The 15,052-nt window shown below is 40.0% G+C and overlaps 1 protein-coding gene across 1 annotated transcript in view; it reads right to left on the bottom strand.

Annotated features, from left to right (window-relative positions):
- Window positions 1-14,852, bottom strand: part of AGXT (alanine--glyoxylate and serine--pyruvate aminotransferase) — a 292,507-nt gene extending 277,655 nt beyond the window's left edge. Inside the window, exon 1 of the mRNA XM_044071050.1 lies at window positions 14,343-14,852. Coding sequence (XP_043926985.1) covers window positions 14,343-14,630 — 288 coding nt within the window. The 5' untranslated portion in view covers window positions 14,631-14,852. The remainder of the gene's footprint in view (window positions 1-14,342) is intronic.
- Between the last annotated feature and the right edge of the window lie 200 nt (window positions 14,853-15,052).

Below are 15,052 nucleotides of genomic sequence, written 5' to 3'. Positions count from 1 at the left end.
TTATACATTTCTTAGGCTGTCAAATAATACAGTTCAAGAACCCTTTTCAGGCATGCTTCAGGCCTGATGCTTGTAAACATAAATTGAAATGAGTTATTATGGTTCTACCTTGTAATCTTTCAACTATATTAATACCACTACTAATTAATATTCATACAGTTGTTTTCTTTTCTGTTGAAAAGAAGGAACATTCAGAATTAAATTAAAAGGTCATTAGTGCGAATGGAAAGCATTTCCCAGTGGTATCTCCCAAGGCACCGTCTAGAGGTTCTCTGTTGTTTAACATATTTTTATAGTTGATTGGCTAAAGAAATTCACTAAAGACTGTAAGGTAGGGGTGTCACCCCTTAGATATAGGATGTTAGATAATTTCCAGACTTCCTAATGTTCTTGTGTCTTTCGGCTCTTCCCAGTTAAGGGTCGCCACAGCAAAACTCCGGTCCGCTAATGATTAGCAGTAGGTTTTTACGTGCTGAGTTGCAGGCCCTGACGCACAACCTTCAATGAAGGTACGCCCATTCACGCATGTCTCCACACAGAAGACGCTCGAGCTGAGAATCAAACAGGACAACGTCTTACTGTGAGGCGACAACACTACCGCAGCACCACCACAGCAGTTAATTCTCCAAAAGGTGCTACAATATGAACCTTAACAATGTGGCTTACACTGTCAAGAAGATGGATGGTGAGTCAGGCATGGTTTTTAAGTATAGTGCTTTCAGTGTCAGGCATGGTATTTAAGTATAGTGCTTTCAGTGTCAGGCAAGGTTTTTAAGTATAGTGCTTTCAGTGTCAGGCATGGTTTTTAAGTATAGTGCTTTCAGTGTCAGGCATGGTTTTTAAGTATAGTGCTTTCAGTGTCAGGCATGGTTTTTAAGTATAGTGCTTTCAGTGTCAGGCAAGGTTTTTAAGTATAGTGCTTTCAGTGTCAGGCATGGTTTTTAAGTATAGTGCTTTCAGTGTCAGGCATGGTTTTTAAGTATAGTGCTTTCAGTGTCAGGCATGGTTTTTAAGTATAGTGCTTTCAGTGTCAGGCATGGTTTTTAAGTATAGTGCTTTCAGTGTCAGGCATGGTTTTTAAGTATAGTGCTTTCAGTGTCAGGCATGGTTTTAAGTATAGTGCTTTCAGTGTCAGGCATGGTTTTTAAATATAGTGCTTTCAGTGTCAGGCATGGTTTTTAAGTATAGTGCTTTCAGTGTCAGGCATGGTTTTTAAATATAGTGCTTTCAGTGTCAGGCATGGTTTTTAAATATAGTGCTTTCAGTGTCAGGCATGGTTTTTAAGTATAGTGCTTTCAGGAATAAAAAGATAATGGTTCCACTCAGTACTTCCTTTTACAGTCACAGGCTCATGAGTACTTACTAGGTATGCAGTCCTGCAGACCGTTCAATAGTCTATTCCACATTTTTATTTACCCCAAAGTACTGTTTACGTGACTTGCACAAGGCTACACAGTAGATAAATGAAGGTGGACAAATTCAAATCCTGTACCCTTGGCACTGGAAGTAGTTCATTAGTATGTTAGAGCTTTAGACATCTGCACTACTTAATGGACTAAATTGTCCAAACATACTTCATACATAGAATTCATGGATTAGATAGCTCAAATGTGGGATAAAGCTTAAAGAATTTGGTATGCATTATGTTCACTACAATTTGTTTTAGAAAATGTTTACGTACAATATTCAGTGCTATCAATGACTCTTCTAAACCTGTTATTCTCCACTTAAAAATGCTCCCAACCTATGTAACTTAGAAACAGAGCTTTGTGTGTTAGTTTCATGTAATATTTATGGCAATAAAATGCGCATAATTTTTCCTGATGAGTTTATATAATTGTAGAACAATCTAGAAATGGACTTGAACTTCACTGATAATCTGACAATCTTTTAAAGGACACTTGACATTCCGACAAAAATTCATTTTCTAGAAGGTATCTGGTTTAGTATGAAACTATGAACATGCATTTGTAGCAGTAAATGTGCAATTTGCACATTAGCTTGCATGCACATCAGTCATAAGTGTGAGTCAGAACGATATAAATTAGCTTCGCAAATATAGTCCTTTAATTTCCTTATCTTGTACTACTACAGCTAGAAACCATACTCCCGCAGTTTGCTACTACAGCTAGAAACCATACTCCCGCAGTTTGCTACTACAGCTAGAAACCATACTCCCACAGTTTGCTACTACAGCTAGAAACCATACTCCTGCAGTTTGCTACTACAGCTAGAAACCATACTCCCGCAATTTGCTACTACAGCTAGAAACCATACTCCGTTTGCTACTACAGCTAGAAACCATACTCCTGCAGTTTGCTACTACAGCTAGAAACCATACTCCTGCAGTTTGCTACTACAGCTAGAAACCATACTCCTGCAGTTTGCTACTACAGCTAGAAACCATACTCCCGCAGTTTGCTACTACAGCTAGAAACCATACTCCCGCAGTTTGCTACTACAGCTAGAAACCATACTCCTGCAGTTTGCTACTACAGCTAGAAACCATACTCCTGCAGTTTGCTGCTACAGCTAGAAACCATACTCCCGCAGTTTGCTACTACAGCTAGAAACCATACTCCCGCAGTTTGCTACTACAGTTAGAAACCATACACCCGAAGTTTGCAGATTGTCCCTGATTTTGCCTCCTATCTTTAACCTGACCCTTGTAAAGTTTTGGAGTTTCATAATTCTTATTCTTCGGAAAATGCATATTGATCAAAACATGTTCTAGTAATTTTCTAAATGAATTAGAGTAATATTTAAACATTTGCCTGATTCTGGTCATTTGTATTCATTATTTTGCATTTGACCTTGATCCTTGAGCAAAGACACTGAGAGATAAATCCAGATAGCAGCAGATTATAAATATTGTATTTTTTTACATTTCTGTGGTGACTATAATCAATGATAACCAAGGAGGTGTTCAACAAAGCTCAACTTTTCTGTAAATTAAGAGTATATTATGCATCATGTGCACAGCACATTACATGACTGCTGGCTATGCATCACACATTCACTGCTTGGCTGCATCATGCACCTAGTTGATCACACGATTACTCTACATGCATCACGTACCCAGTATATTACATGGTCATTATGTATACATCATTCTTTCATTCATTGCGTTATGCACCCATTAGATTACATGACCTTTGTAATGCATCATACACCCAGTGGATTACATGATTACATCATTATGCATCATGCACTCTGCATATTATATGAACATTATGACATATACCCAACACATTACATGATCATCATACATGCATCACTCATCGATAGCACTACTTGATGAATGCATATGTATCATGTACTCAGCAGACTACATGCTCACAACATATACTTTGCACACCTGATGCATTACATAATCACTGTATGCCATACACCTAGTGCATTGCATAATCATTACATAGCATATATTCTGCACATTACATGCTTACTGTGTATGTATCATACATCCAATCTGCTGCATCTTCACTGTACATACTTTTGTACTCAGCACATTATATTATCAGGGTACATATTCCATACCCAGAGCATTACATTATCACTGTATGCGCACCACACACCCAGTACATTACATGATCAATGGATTCCAGTATGTAATGCAGGTTTATTACAAAGGAGAAGGGAAGCAACTTTTAATTACATGAAATTAGATTTACTACATATTTGTTCATAGGTGTATGCTAAGCTAAAAAAATAAATAAAAAATGGTCATTTTAGTGTAATAGTGATAAATAGGTTCATAGGTTCATAGGTAGGTAGTTGGCTATCTGCCCGAGGGCATTTATAAGCCTAGCCAGAGTGTGTCGGCTTTCGCCACCCCACTGATTAATTAACTGATCCTCTGTCAAGCAGAGCCAATGAAGTGATCCCAGGGGTGTATTTTCTGTTACCCATCCACTCATCAAGGTTTCTCTTGAAGAGTGTTAGTGAGGAGCTCTGCCTGATGTAATTTGGAATTTTGTTCCAAAGCATGGGGAATCTCTGTGACAGGAATCTATCCCTCCAGCATGTTCTATTTATTGTTGTGGTGAGGTTTAGCTCACTAGAGCATGTAGCTCGCAGTGACTTGGATTTCTTTAGGTGGAGCATGTCCATAAATTCTGAGTTGAACATGGCTTTGTAAGTCAGGCAGAGATCACCTCTGCGTAAACGATATGCCACTGAGTACAGCCAGAGTTTTTCAATCGGGCTGCATAGGACATATGTTTGAGGCCAGTAATCCTCTTGATGAGGTACTTTTGTGATCTTTCCAGCTGTTGGAAGTGTCTTGTGAGGTACATCCCAAAAGGGGCATTGTACTCTATGATGGGTCTAATGAGTGACGAGTAGAGGGGCACTATAATCTCTTTATTTCTAGATGCGAACCCTTTAGTAATTAGATGGGCCACATAGAAGGATTTCCTAACTACTTTGGCAATATGATTGTCATAGGAGAGATTACTATCTACCTGGGTCCCCAGATCTCTTATTACCTCTTCTGTATTAAGGGGGCTGCCACCTATGTGACAATTCGTGGGTGTTTTGTTTTTCCCAGATGGGATGACTATACATTTTTTGGCATTTAGCTTGAGGCCATGACTTTGACACCAGGTGTCCGTCTCAGTAGGGCCCTTTTGGAGAATGTACGTGTCAGTCGGAAAGTCAATTATGGCTCCCAGTTTGCAGTCATCGGCAAACTTGGTTAGCCATAGTCCTCCTGTGTTTGCCTGTACTTCTGAGAATTATATGCTGAACAATAGGTGTCCCAGGACTGAGCCTTGCGGGACACCACTTGTGACTGGTTTAGAGTCAGACCTGGAGCCTTCTATTCTACCATGTGATTTCTGTTTGTAAGCTAGTTGGCAACCTATCTCATGACATAGGGGTTTATGTTCAGGCTGGTGAGTTTTTCTGTAATACTCAAGTGGGAAATGGTGTCAAAAGTTTTGGCGAGGTCAAGGTAGGCTGTGTGAACCATCTTTCCCTCATCTATGGCCTTGGTGACTGTCTCGAAGAAGTCAACCAGGTTTAGTAGGCATGATCTGCCCTTAACAAAGTCAAACTGGGTCGGGTCAAGTGTTTGGAGGTTCCCAACATCTTTGTTAATGAGCTCCATGATGATGAGCTCCATAGCCTTGCAGACCTTGTGGCCCCTCCTTTGTGGAGAGGAATAACCATTACTGTGTGCCATTCTATGGGCACATAGCCTGTGGAGAGGCTGAGGTTGAACAGCATGTTTATGGGGGGTTAGTTCGTTCTGTAGTTCATGTAAGACGCAGCCTGGGACACCATCTGGTCCCATTGATGCTGTGTTTTTGGCTTTTGAAAGGGCTGTTTTTACCTGTGTGTCTGTGATTTTTGGGACACTACACTTTTCTGGTATTGTTGTGGGCCCTTTTGGAGGTGAGAGGGGGGTGAAGTTTGTATTGAATCTATGTGCCAGCATGTTGGCAATATCAGTAGGTTCAGTATATTTTGTGCTATTTTGCACTAGTTCAGTGCATATCTGTGAGTTGCCACATAGACTCTTAACATAGCTAAAGAAGGCTTTGTGGATATCTTTTGAATCCTTGGCTATTTTTCTTTTGAAGTTAGCCTTGGATGATTTCATGAGGGACCTTAGTTTCTTACTGATACTGATTAGGGATGTCTTTCCTTCTTGGGATTTGCTTTTTTTCTGAACTAGTTTCCTCCTTCTATTGTATAGCCTGTTTATTGCAGGGGTCCACCAAACTGGTTTCCTTCTCTTACAGGAGTGAGTCTTGGTTTTGCTAGGGATGGCATGATCCATGCATCCTTGTAGGTGCTCATAGAGTGCATTTGTAAAGGTTTCTGCATCTTGGGCAGTGTTATCCTTTAGTGCAGGGGCTGTGAAACTTACCACCTCTGTCTTAAGTAAGGTGAAGTTTGCTTTAGAAAATTTTTCACTGTGGTTTCCTTAGTTAGGGGTGGTGGTGGGGTGTGGACATCCAGAGTGATTAGTTTATGGTCTGATCTAACCAGTGACGGGTTGACCTCCAGTGTGGAACACCTGTCGCCCATGTTGGTGATGACCAGATCCAATATGTTTTCACCTCTGGTAGGAGTTTATCAGCTGATCCAGGGCATTTGAGTTGATGAATTCCAGGAAGTGCTGGGCCTGGGAATTTGTATTCGAGTAGTTTTCCCAGTGAATGGTAGGGTAATTGAAATCGCCCAATATCAGGGTGTTCGGTAGGACCTTCGTGTTCTCCAGTGTCTCTAGAAATCGGAGATTTGCCCGATGTTAGTTGCACATGGATGATCTCAGAGGTATCATGCTGTGCCACTAACCTGGAGGTGTAGGTATCCTTGATGAATATGGATACACCCCCTCCTTTTGTGTTTTGGTCCATGTTCTGTGGCCAAAATGTGTGGTATGAGTTGTAGCCCAGTAGTGCTGGGGTGCTCTCTGGAACCTTGAACCAGGTTTCAGTTACTGCACAGATGTTGATGTTCTCCATACTGAGGAATGCTTCAAGCACTTGCATTTTGAGATTTAAGCTCCTGGCGTTGAGTAGCATAACCCTCAGTTTTTTGTTAATTGTGCTGTTTACAGAGGTGGGTTTGACTTTTGAGCCTTGCCTAAAAAAGACACTATGGGGGCAGCAAGAGCCTTGGCCAGTATTCAAAAGCCTAGGTGTGACAGGTGCAAGCTGTCTCTTGCAAAGCAATGCAGCTTGTCGAGCATGTCGTCCCAGGCTGACAGACACTGGATCCCCTTTGAATGATACCAGAAGCTTAGCCAGTTGTTGAAATTGATCATTTTTTCTTTATACTGAGGTATCAGTCTCTCTACTCAGGGCAGGGTCATACCAGCCTGGGCTGCATGATCAGAGAGCTCTTCCATGTCTGTTTTCATGTAGTCCAGGGAGGTACTTCTCAAGTCATTTACACCAACATGAACAATGACAGAGTCATATTTGTACTTGTTCTGGAGTGACCTGAATGCTTGTGTTATGTGGTGGATTCTGGCTCCCGACAGGCAGCTAACAGTAACCTTCTGCTTGTCCAGCTTAGTGAGTGGGACGTCAGTGTGCCTGACTATAGAGTCACCTATTACTAGTGTGTTAGGTATGTTATTTTGCCTTAAGGGCTGTGATTGTGCAGCACACTGATTTTGTGTCTTATGTGTTGTCTGATTTGTGATGGGAAGTGTATTACATTTCCAGTCTGATCATTTCATTTCAGTAAGGTGAGGAGTCAGAAATATATGATTTGGTCTATTATCAAACACTTGATTAGAAAAGTGGCAGTATCAGGTAAGCATAAAAGAACAATGAAAGTTATGCTGCAATGCTATGAAAAGGATGGAGACACCTGGACTATAAAGAAAACATGTTTTCATATTCTCCTTGAAAAGGATTTTAACCAGAGCTGAACCCTTTATGACTGCAACTATTTCAGACAAGCAATGTTACTTAAATATTACAGAAATCTATAACCCAGTGTACAGCTTTTAATATAATACCTGAAATACTTGGGTCTCAATAGTTAGGAGAAACACAGTGCAAGTGTAACCTTAAAGTTTAATTAGTGCTTTCATCACAAAACCAAACACCAAAAAAATGTAACACACTCTTATAAATAAGACTTTTCTTTATTATTTACGTAGTTCAAGTCCACACCTGATGGTCTTGCCTACCTTTTAGCCTGCTTCAACTTCTCAACCCTACCTCAGGCATGAAGATAGATCTCTGAACTAGAAAACTGTGCTGAGTACATTTCTATTTCTGTGTATTTTTTAATTAATAATGTTGACAGAGTGCTGTGATGTACATATATTGCTGTCTCACCCCACCGCTGATTACTACACATACAGAACAATAATAAACTTCCTATAAATCACTCCCATATTTTAAACCACAAAATACAGTGACTGCAACACTGCACACCTCTTGGTTTATGTATTATGAAAACTAAAGTTTTTTTTTTTTAATTCTTCACACAGCAGTTTGGGTTACAAAGCCTGGAATACATATATATTTTTCTCCCTGGTGGAATCTCTGACTGTGTTACATGTATCATTCTATCACAAAGGAGAGACACAAAGCAATAGGTCTTGAATGTCCAAAAAATAAACTGAAATTAACAATCAGTAGTTTTCAAAACTCAGTATTACAAGCTTGACATCCTTTTACAGGTAACTTTGATCCATGTACCCTTGATATGGAAGGCTTATCTCCCACATCCCTGCTACTTATATATTCTAACTTTGAGATCAGACTAGGGGGACTACCCTGCTTTAGCCTTAGACATAGAATACAGACTAACAAACTTACACTTGCAGTCCCAATGATCAACCATTTCTGTTTGCATAGAGAGATAAGGCCCTGACTACAGCTGAGGTGACCTGAGTTCACCTAGCAGCTCAGGTGCCCGTTTGAGCATGTGTAGGCACAGGATTGATGATGTTTAGGTCTGTTTGCCTCAGTGCGGGGAATGAAAGTGCATGGGCTCATGGGCACTCCACAATAGAATCCCATGTGGAAACTAAAGATCATGTATAGATGTTATTCTACACGGGTGCATGGTCAAGTGATGAAATCATGCAGACACGTGGCATACATCACAAAGAACTACTCCATGCCAACCTGTTGGAAGCTAATGAGCTGCAAAGGAAAATCCTAGGCCACTTCAGAATGATGGCAGGGCTCTTGGTATGCTTGGCTCTATCCCCCAGGAAAGAGATGGAGTATATCGCTGTCACCCAGGGGAATAAACAGTTCAGTAGTGCAGCTGGTCAGAGGAGGAGGAAAAAACATACAAAAAAAAATAAAAACAAAAAAAAAAAAAATCCAAGAATTACAGTTATGGCCCTTTGAACTTCAAAAGATCCCTGCCATGCTACCTTTAAATTGCATTCCATTTGTTGTCTTTGCTCATTCACCCTGACCTTACATACTCTCTTGGCAACAGATTCCAATGTATTTTTCCAATATCAGTAAAATAAACATATGTTAGCATGCCTTTTCTTCAGGCAACCTTAAAATGCCACTTTTTCTCTTACCATTTTTTCCTATTTCTTCACCTCTGTACATACATTCATGTGATTTTGTGTCACATGATTCTGCTGACCTAAGACTTGAAACCTTTGGCATTCAAGCACTTTCCTTCCCTTCGCTATGCTTGCCTAACTCATATACCAATGCATTTCAGCATAGGCTGCCTGATACAGGCTGTCCGTGCTCTACAGCTTCTCTGCTGCTGGGCTCCTGCACATTGCATTTGCAGTATCACATTTTGTTATTTATTACTCCATGGATAACTGTTTTAATAGTTGAGCAAAGCATACAAAAAATACAGGCAGTATACAACAAGGGTTGGGAGGGTGGCTTAATGGCTAAGGTGTTTGCCTTAAAAACACAAGGTGCAGCATTTGAGTCTCACAAGGGATAATTGGCTACGCTTAAAATGGCTTGTAGGGGCAGTTAGCTTAGTACTAAACTATGAACCTATAAATAAAACTACTATGCAGCAATTCCATTCTTATGTAAGAATGTCACACTGGAGGCAGAAACACTTTTCTTAATACTGATTACTGATGGGTGATCTGTACCTGACCTACAAGGCTCACTTCAAATGTCTAAACCTGGTCTAGCTCATGCTGGAGAGACAGGTATGTGTCCCAGAGATTGTCCCTCCTCTGGAATAGGCTTCCTATTCATGTGAAGCAGAGTCTTCCCTGACCATCTTCAAACACAATCTGGACCAATGGATGGGAAATCACAGTTTCATGCCTGGGTTGGTGCCCATGTCCCACAGTGGACAGAAGCATTCTGTAAAAATTGTCAAAACCCTGCTTGCTGACCCTTATTATCTTTCCCCTAGGGACAGGAAATTGGGTAAAATTGGGGTAAAACTGGCTAGGCTTGTAAGGGCTCTTGATCCATTAGCTTAGTAATCTCATATGACCCTATCTGTAGAGGCCTTTCTCTTTATTGGATATTCCCCTTCAAAACATCTTTTTGACTAACTGCTTGTCAAGCATAGGCAGGCAGTGGCTTTGATAGTTGTGTCTGTCTACTAATCAGGGAATGTGTTGTCTGTGTTTGGATTGCTTGACTGATTGATTGCCATTTGTTAATCAGGATATTTCAGCTGGAAAGTTCCTTTTTACCAGGGGAGAAAAGCTCCATAGGTTCATAGGTTCATAGACTAACGACCACAAGGGTCTTTTTAAGCCTAGTCATGCATTCCAAATCTCTGACAAGTTCTGATACCCTTGATAAGTGTAAGCATGGGAATGGGAGATGAACCCTCTACAGGTTATCTGTTTGCATCAGAGACATAGGCGCCAAACCTGGGATGAATTTCCATTTTTTCATCCAATTGTTCAAGTTGCACTTTAATTGGTTTAGGGTGGAACTCTGATTCACATGGATGGGGAGCCTGTTCCATAGACTGGGTAGTCTCTGGGATACATACCTATCTCTCCAGCAGGTTCTATTTATATCACAGGCAAGGTATTCAGAGACACAGTCACATGAAATATAAATTACCAAACGTAATAATAGCATCATACTTTATAGTTATATTTGCACTATGTATATATATATATATATATATATATATATATATATATATATATATATATACACATATACACACACGCGCACACACACACACACACACACACACACACACACACACACAAAACTTATTGTTCACTTATTGAACATTATGCCAATAATATAAAATATTGTAATATAAAATTATAACTATTATAAATTCTACTCTTAATGTAAGTTGCTATAAAGTTAGGTTCACTGTGCAATGCCATATAATTAAGTAGAAGACTCAGTAGTCTTTATTTGGGGGGGATACGAGGATAGTGAAGGTGGAGGGTGAGAGCAGGGGAACATAAGTGATAGACAGAATGCTGGCAATTTTTGTCAAGGAGTAGCTCTACAGTTAGATAAAGTATAATTTCTTTCCTGCTAAAAATAACAATTGATCCTGTCTGTATCCTTCATAACCAGTGAACATTACAAACCAAAACATGAGCCTTGAAAGGTTAGTGCAGGTGGCAGAAGGAAGCCCTTTTTCTTGTTGTGCGCCATATTATATTTGCAGCCTTTGTATCCCATATAGATAATGAGAAGAAGTCAACAGCAATAACTTTATTAACACGTCAGTGAAAACAACGAGCGCAAGAGTGAGTATAATGCAGGAAGGCACAGAGCTGTGTTTACGTCAGAGCAGGCTAAGAACTGCACCACATCGTTTGGCAGGAAGTAAAAAAACAAGTTGTAGGACACCCACAGCTGATGTACTTCAAGTAGGAAGAGTCATTTCCCCCTCAGCTTCAAAACAGGCCCACGTAATGTAAAAATAAAACATGGCATATAGTAATACTGTATGTTTTACAAATAGAATGCCCTCAGGTTTCTGTGGAAATAGGAACCCTCTGAGATTTCATTATGGTGGTGTTATGCCCAAAACTACCTGACAGATTTATTTCCTTTATATAAGGCACTATATAATACTTCTTTGTTTATTTGTATTAAAAGTAACCTTTATGCTGATATTATTTTACTGCAGTTACCCCTTTGTTACAGCAGCCTAATGCCCAGTTTCACATGGAAGTGGATTATGGCCTGATCTGCTTCCCCCTTCTTGAGAAGAGAGGGTACAGCATGAAGATATGCATTGGGAAGGTGTAAATGGGTTTGTGAGTCATATTGCCTTGCATTTCCTATGATATAGTTTTCTAGATGTACCCATTCCTGTTAATATTTTTGAAGCACACTCTCAGCCATGGAAAAAGTAGCAGCTAAAAAAAATAGGTATTCATGTTTCCTACTGGGTCTGAAATATTTCTTGGGCAAGACTGTTATATAAGTTTACCTCCTGAGAATTTGTAAGGGTAAGCTTTAGAGCACCTGCATTATTTGGAAGTGGGCAGATAATTTTCTAATGAGAGATTTTTGTCTCTAGAAAAATGATCTGAATGGCACAATACTGTGCACAGGTTCCAGTTATCCAGCTAATAAAGGACCAGTCGATTCTGTTTACTCTCATCAGAAAGCTGCTGACTCTTGACACACCACAAGACAACTTTTTTTTTGCTTGGCAACATTCAGCCTCTTTGAGCTGAGCCACATTTACAGCATGACAATTTTCAATTTAGTTTTTATTTTATTTTTTATTTATTTTTTTATTTGAGTTGCCCTTTCAGTCATAACCCAGGTTGCAAGCACAAGGGCAAATACAACTCATAAATAAATGGACAACTTGGGTTCCTATTAGAACGATGAAAATGCATTTTGTTGAATGAATTTTTGTCGATACATATAGAGCTAACAGACAAAACAGCGAAGCGGCTGTTCAGCGAATTCTTTCCTTGGGGAAGAAGTTGCTTGACCGCTTCATTGTTTTGCAGTGTTCTGCAGTGTAGTGTGGTCCCTTGTCCGGTATAGCTCCCGAGTGTGAATGTGCAACAGTTACTGACCTTAGGGTTAAGGTGCGGGTTAAGGTAAGTGCATATGTATGAAAGTGTTTACTGTTTTTTATTTTGCGTTAGATGTATGGTTGAGTTACGTGTGTATGTGTTTTCAACTGTTTACTTTTGTTTTGGGGGGGGTAGAATTAGGGTTAAGGTAAGTGTTTATGTGTTTGGAACTGTTTATGTAAATGTGCAAGAGTTACTGACCTTAGGGTTAGGGTGTGGGTTAAGGTAAGTGCATAATTTTTTAAAATGTTTACTGTTTTTTTTTTCCGTTAGATGTGTGGTTGGGTTACGTGCATATGTGTATTTAGTTGTTTACTGTTTTTTTGGGGGGGTACAATTAGGGTTAGGGTATGTGTGCGTATGTGTTTAATGTTTTTTTTTTTTTTGTTGGTTGGAACAGAGATTTCTTTGAAATCGCTGTTCTGTGGTTTCGACATTTTCAGCTGTCACTTAAAATGTGTCGGTGAAACATCGTTCGCCGTTTTCAGTGTTCGATGTTTCAATATAGACCCGACAATTTAGCACAGCCAGTCAACCAGCATTGTTTGCAGATGTGGGAGGAACATATGCAGGACAGTGAAGACACATGCAGGATATACAACTGTACACAGACAGTGACCAGAAGTTAGGAATGAAGCCCCAAACCTTGTTGGAACAGGGAATCAGAGACTTTTTTCCATTGAGCCTCTGTGCTACATGTCTTTCATTATAATCAGTCTGATTACAAAGTAGGTGGGCTGGACCAAAAAACACTGTTCATCTGCAACATGATACCCTGTAGCAAAAGCAGAACTAACAACATGTTTGCAACCAGATGCATATAATTATTATAATCAGACTAATGCTGTTGTATAACAGTTGCTAGATTAATTTAATGTTATAATTATTAATTATTATAATACTGTACATATAACTTGGTCTTTATACCCTGACCTCCTGTTGTCTCAAGTGAGTTTGATTCAGTCTTGGAAGGGTGGCGGAGTCAAAAATATTTCCCATTTGCCAAAATTTGACGAGTACAAAGCTAGAGAACACAGGTAGGTAGGGAAGAGATAAAGACTGAATAGTCCACTGAATATTTATTTGGAGGACTCATCACTTCTGTGTTCAAAATCACAGCACTGTATATAAGTGTTACTTGTTTTCAGCGATCTTCTGGTGGTTATAAAAATTTAGACAAGACACTGCATGTAGAATGCATTACTCATATCAACACAAAAGCATGTACACTTATCTACTTTGATTAACTGAGAAGATGTATTGAATACTAAACAGGATATTTTGATAAATCATTTGCCTTCTAATGTTGAAAGAAGATTTTGTTAGACAAAAGATGGCATGCTTGGTTGACACAATAATTCAAGCAAATACAGTAAGTAATGAATCCTTAACCCTTTCATATAAAGCACCGACGTCAGTTATTGCAATACAATTAAAGTCTGCAGCTATACTTGACAACAGAAACTTTGAAGTCCGTGTAAGCCAGCAAAATCCAAAGACAGTAGGAATGATGGCATACATGTAAACGTGACAGCGCATGCAGCTGGTAATGTGGAAACATGTACTGCAGTTTCATTCCTAGAACATAATCCCACACCTTAGTAAGAACACTAAGAGCTTTAAGCGGTGCAGTCTTTTTCTGCATGGAATTCGGAAGATGATGCATTTGCTTTTGATATATGCTGTTAAGAACTTAATACAGACTAATACTTTATCTCCTGCATTATGGGGCCATGAACTACTACATTTTGTACTGTGCTATTAAAATGATCAATTAGAAACAAGGTATGTTCTGGTATAAAATCAGCAGTTAAATTTTGATTGATATTTAAATCTGCACCACTTGGGTGCCAGGAAATGCCTTTTTCATTCTCACCTGGAACACCTCCTTGTGCATGTGTCCGAGCACCTGGCGGCCCCCTGCGCTCATGATGCGGGGTGGAACGTTGGTGGGTCCCGGCCCGAGAAGCAGCCTCTCGGGGAGGTTCAGCGGCTGCTGCAGCACAGCTGGAGGTGGGACGGAGAGCGAGGACATGGCGCGAGCGAACCTGGAACACCACCACGGCGAGGAGAGTTGAGAGTCGATGCTGCTGAGCCCACCTGTACCCACTGATCGGGCTACCTGTCTGAGCAGGGAACCACTGCACACCACTGTCCTTCTCATGATTTCGAAACTTGGTGATAAGCAAGCAAACTAACGCAAAAGATGACTGTTTTGTTGAAAGTTCGAGGTAGCTGATCTCCAGGACATCGAACCTCTTCCAAAACAGCCCTGCTACTTTATGTAAAAGTACAAAAGGTTCAGCTCTCTGTTGACCTGACAGGACCCGTTATCAGTTGCCGTGCCTTAACTGCTCTTTTTCTGATGAAGATCATATACTTTTTGCGGCCTTTTCCTAGATCCACACGAAACTCTTCTGCCTTTTAAAACATTTCTGGGATGTCCTTACAGCAACGCCCCCCACCCACCTTACCTTATTCGTAAACATAACCTTCATTTTAAGCCGTTCTAGTTCGCAGAGTGGGTCTTGGCTACTGTATTATTTGCTGTACAAAATATTTTAAAAAATAACAAGTACAAAGCAA

This window comes from Protopterus annectens, chromosome 5.part0 (genome assembly GCF_019279795.1).
Source record: "Protopterus annectens isolate FY-2018-M chromosome 5.part0, PAN1.0, whole genome shotgun sequence".
NCBI lineage: Eukaryota > Metazoa > Chordata > Ceratodontiformes > Protopteridae > Protopterus > Protopterus annectens.
The sequence above is the reverse complement of the archived record's forward strand: the minus strand, read 5'-3'. Positions and strand labels throughout refer to the sequence as shown.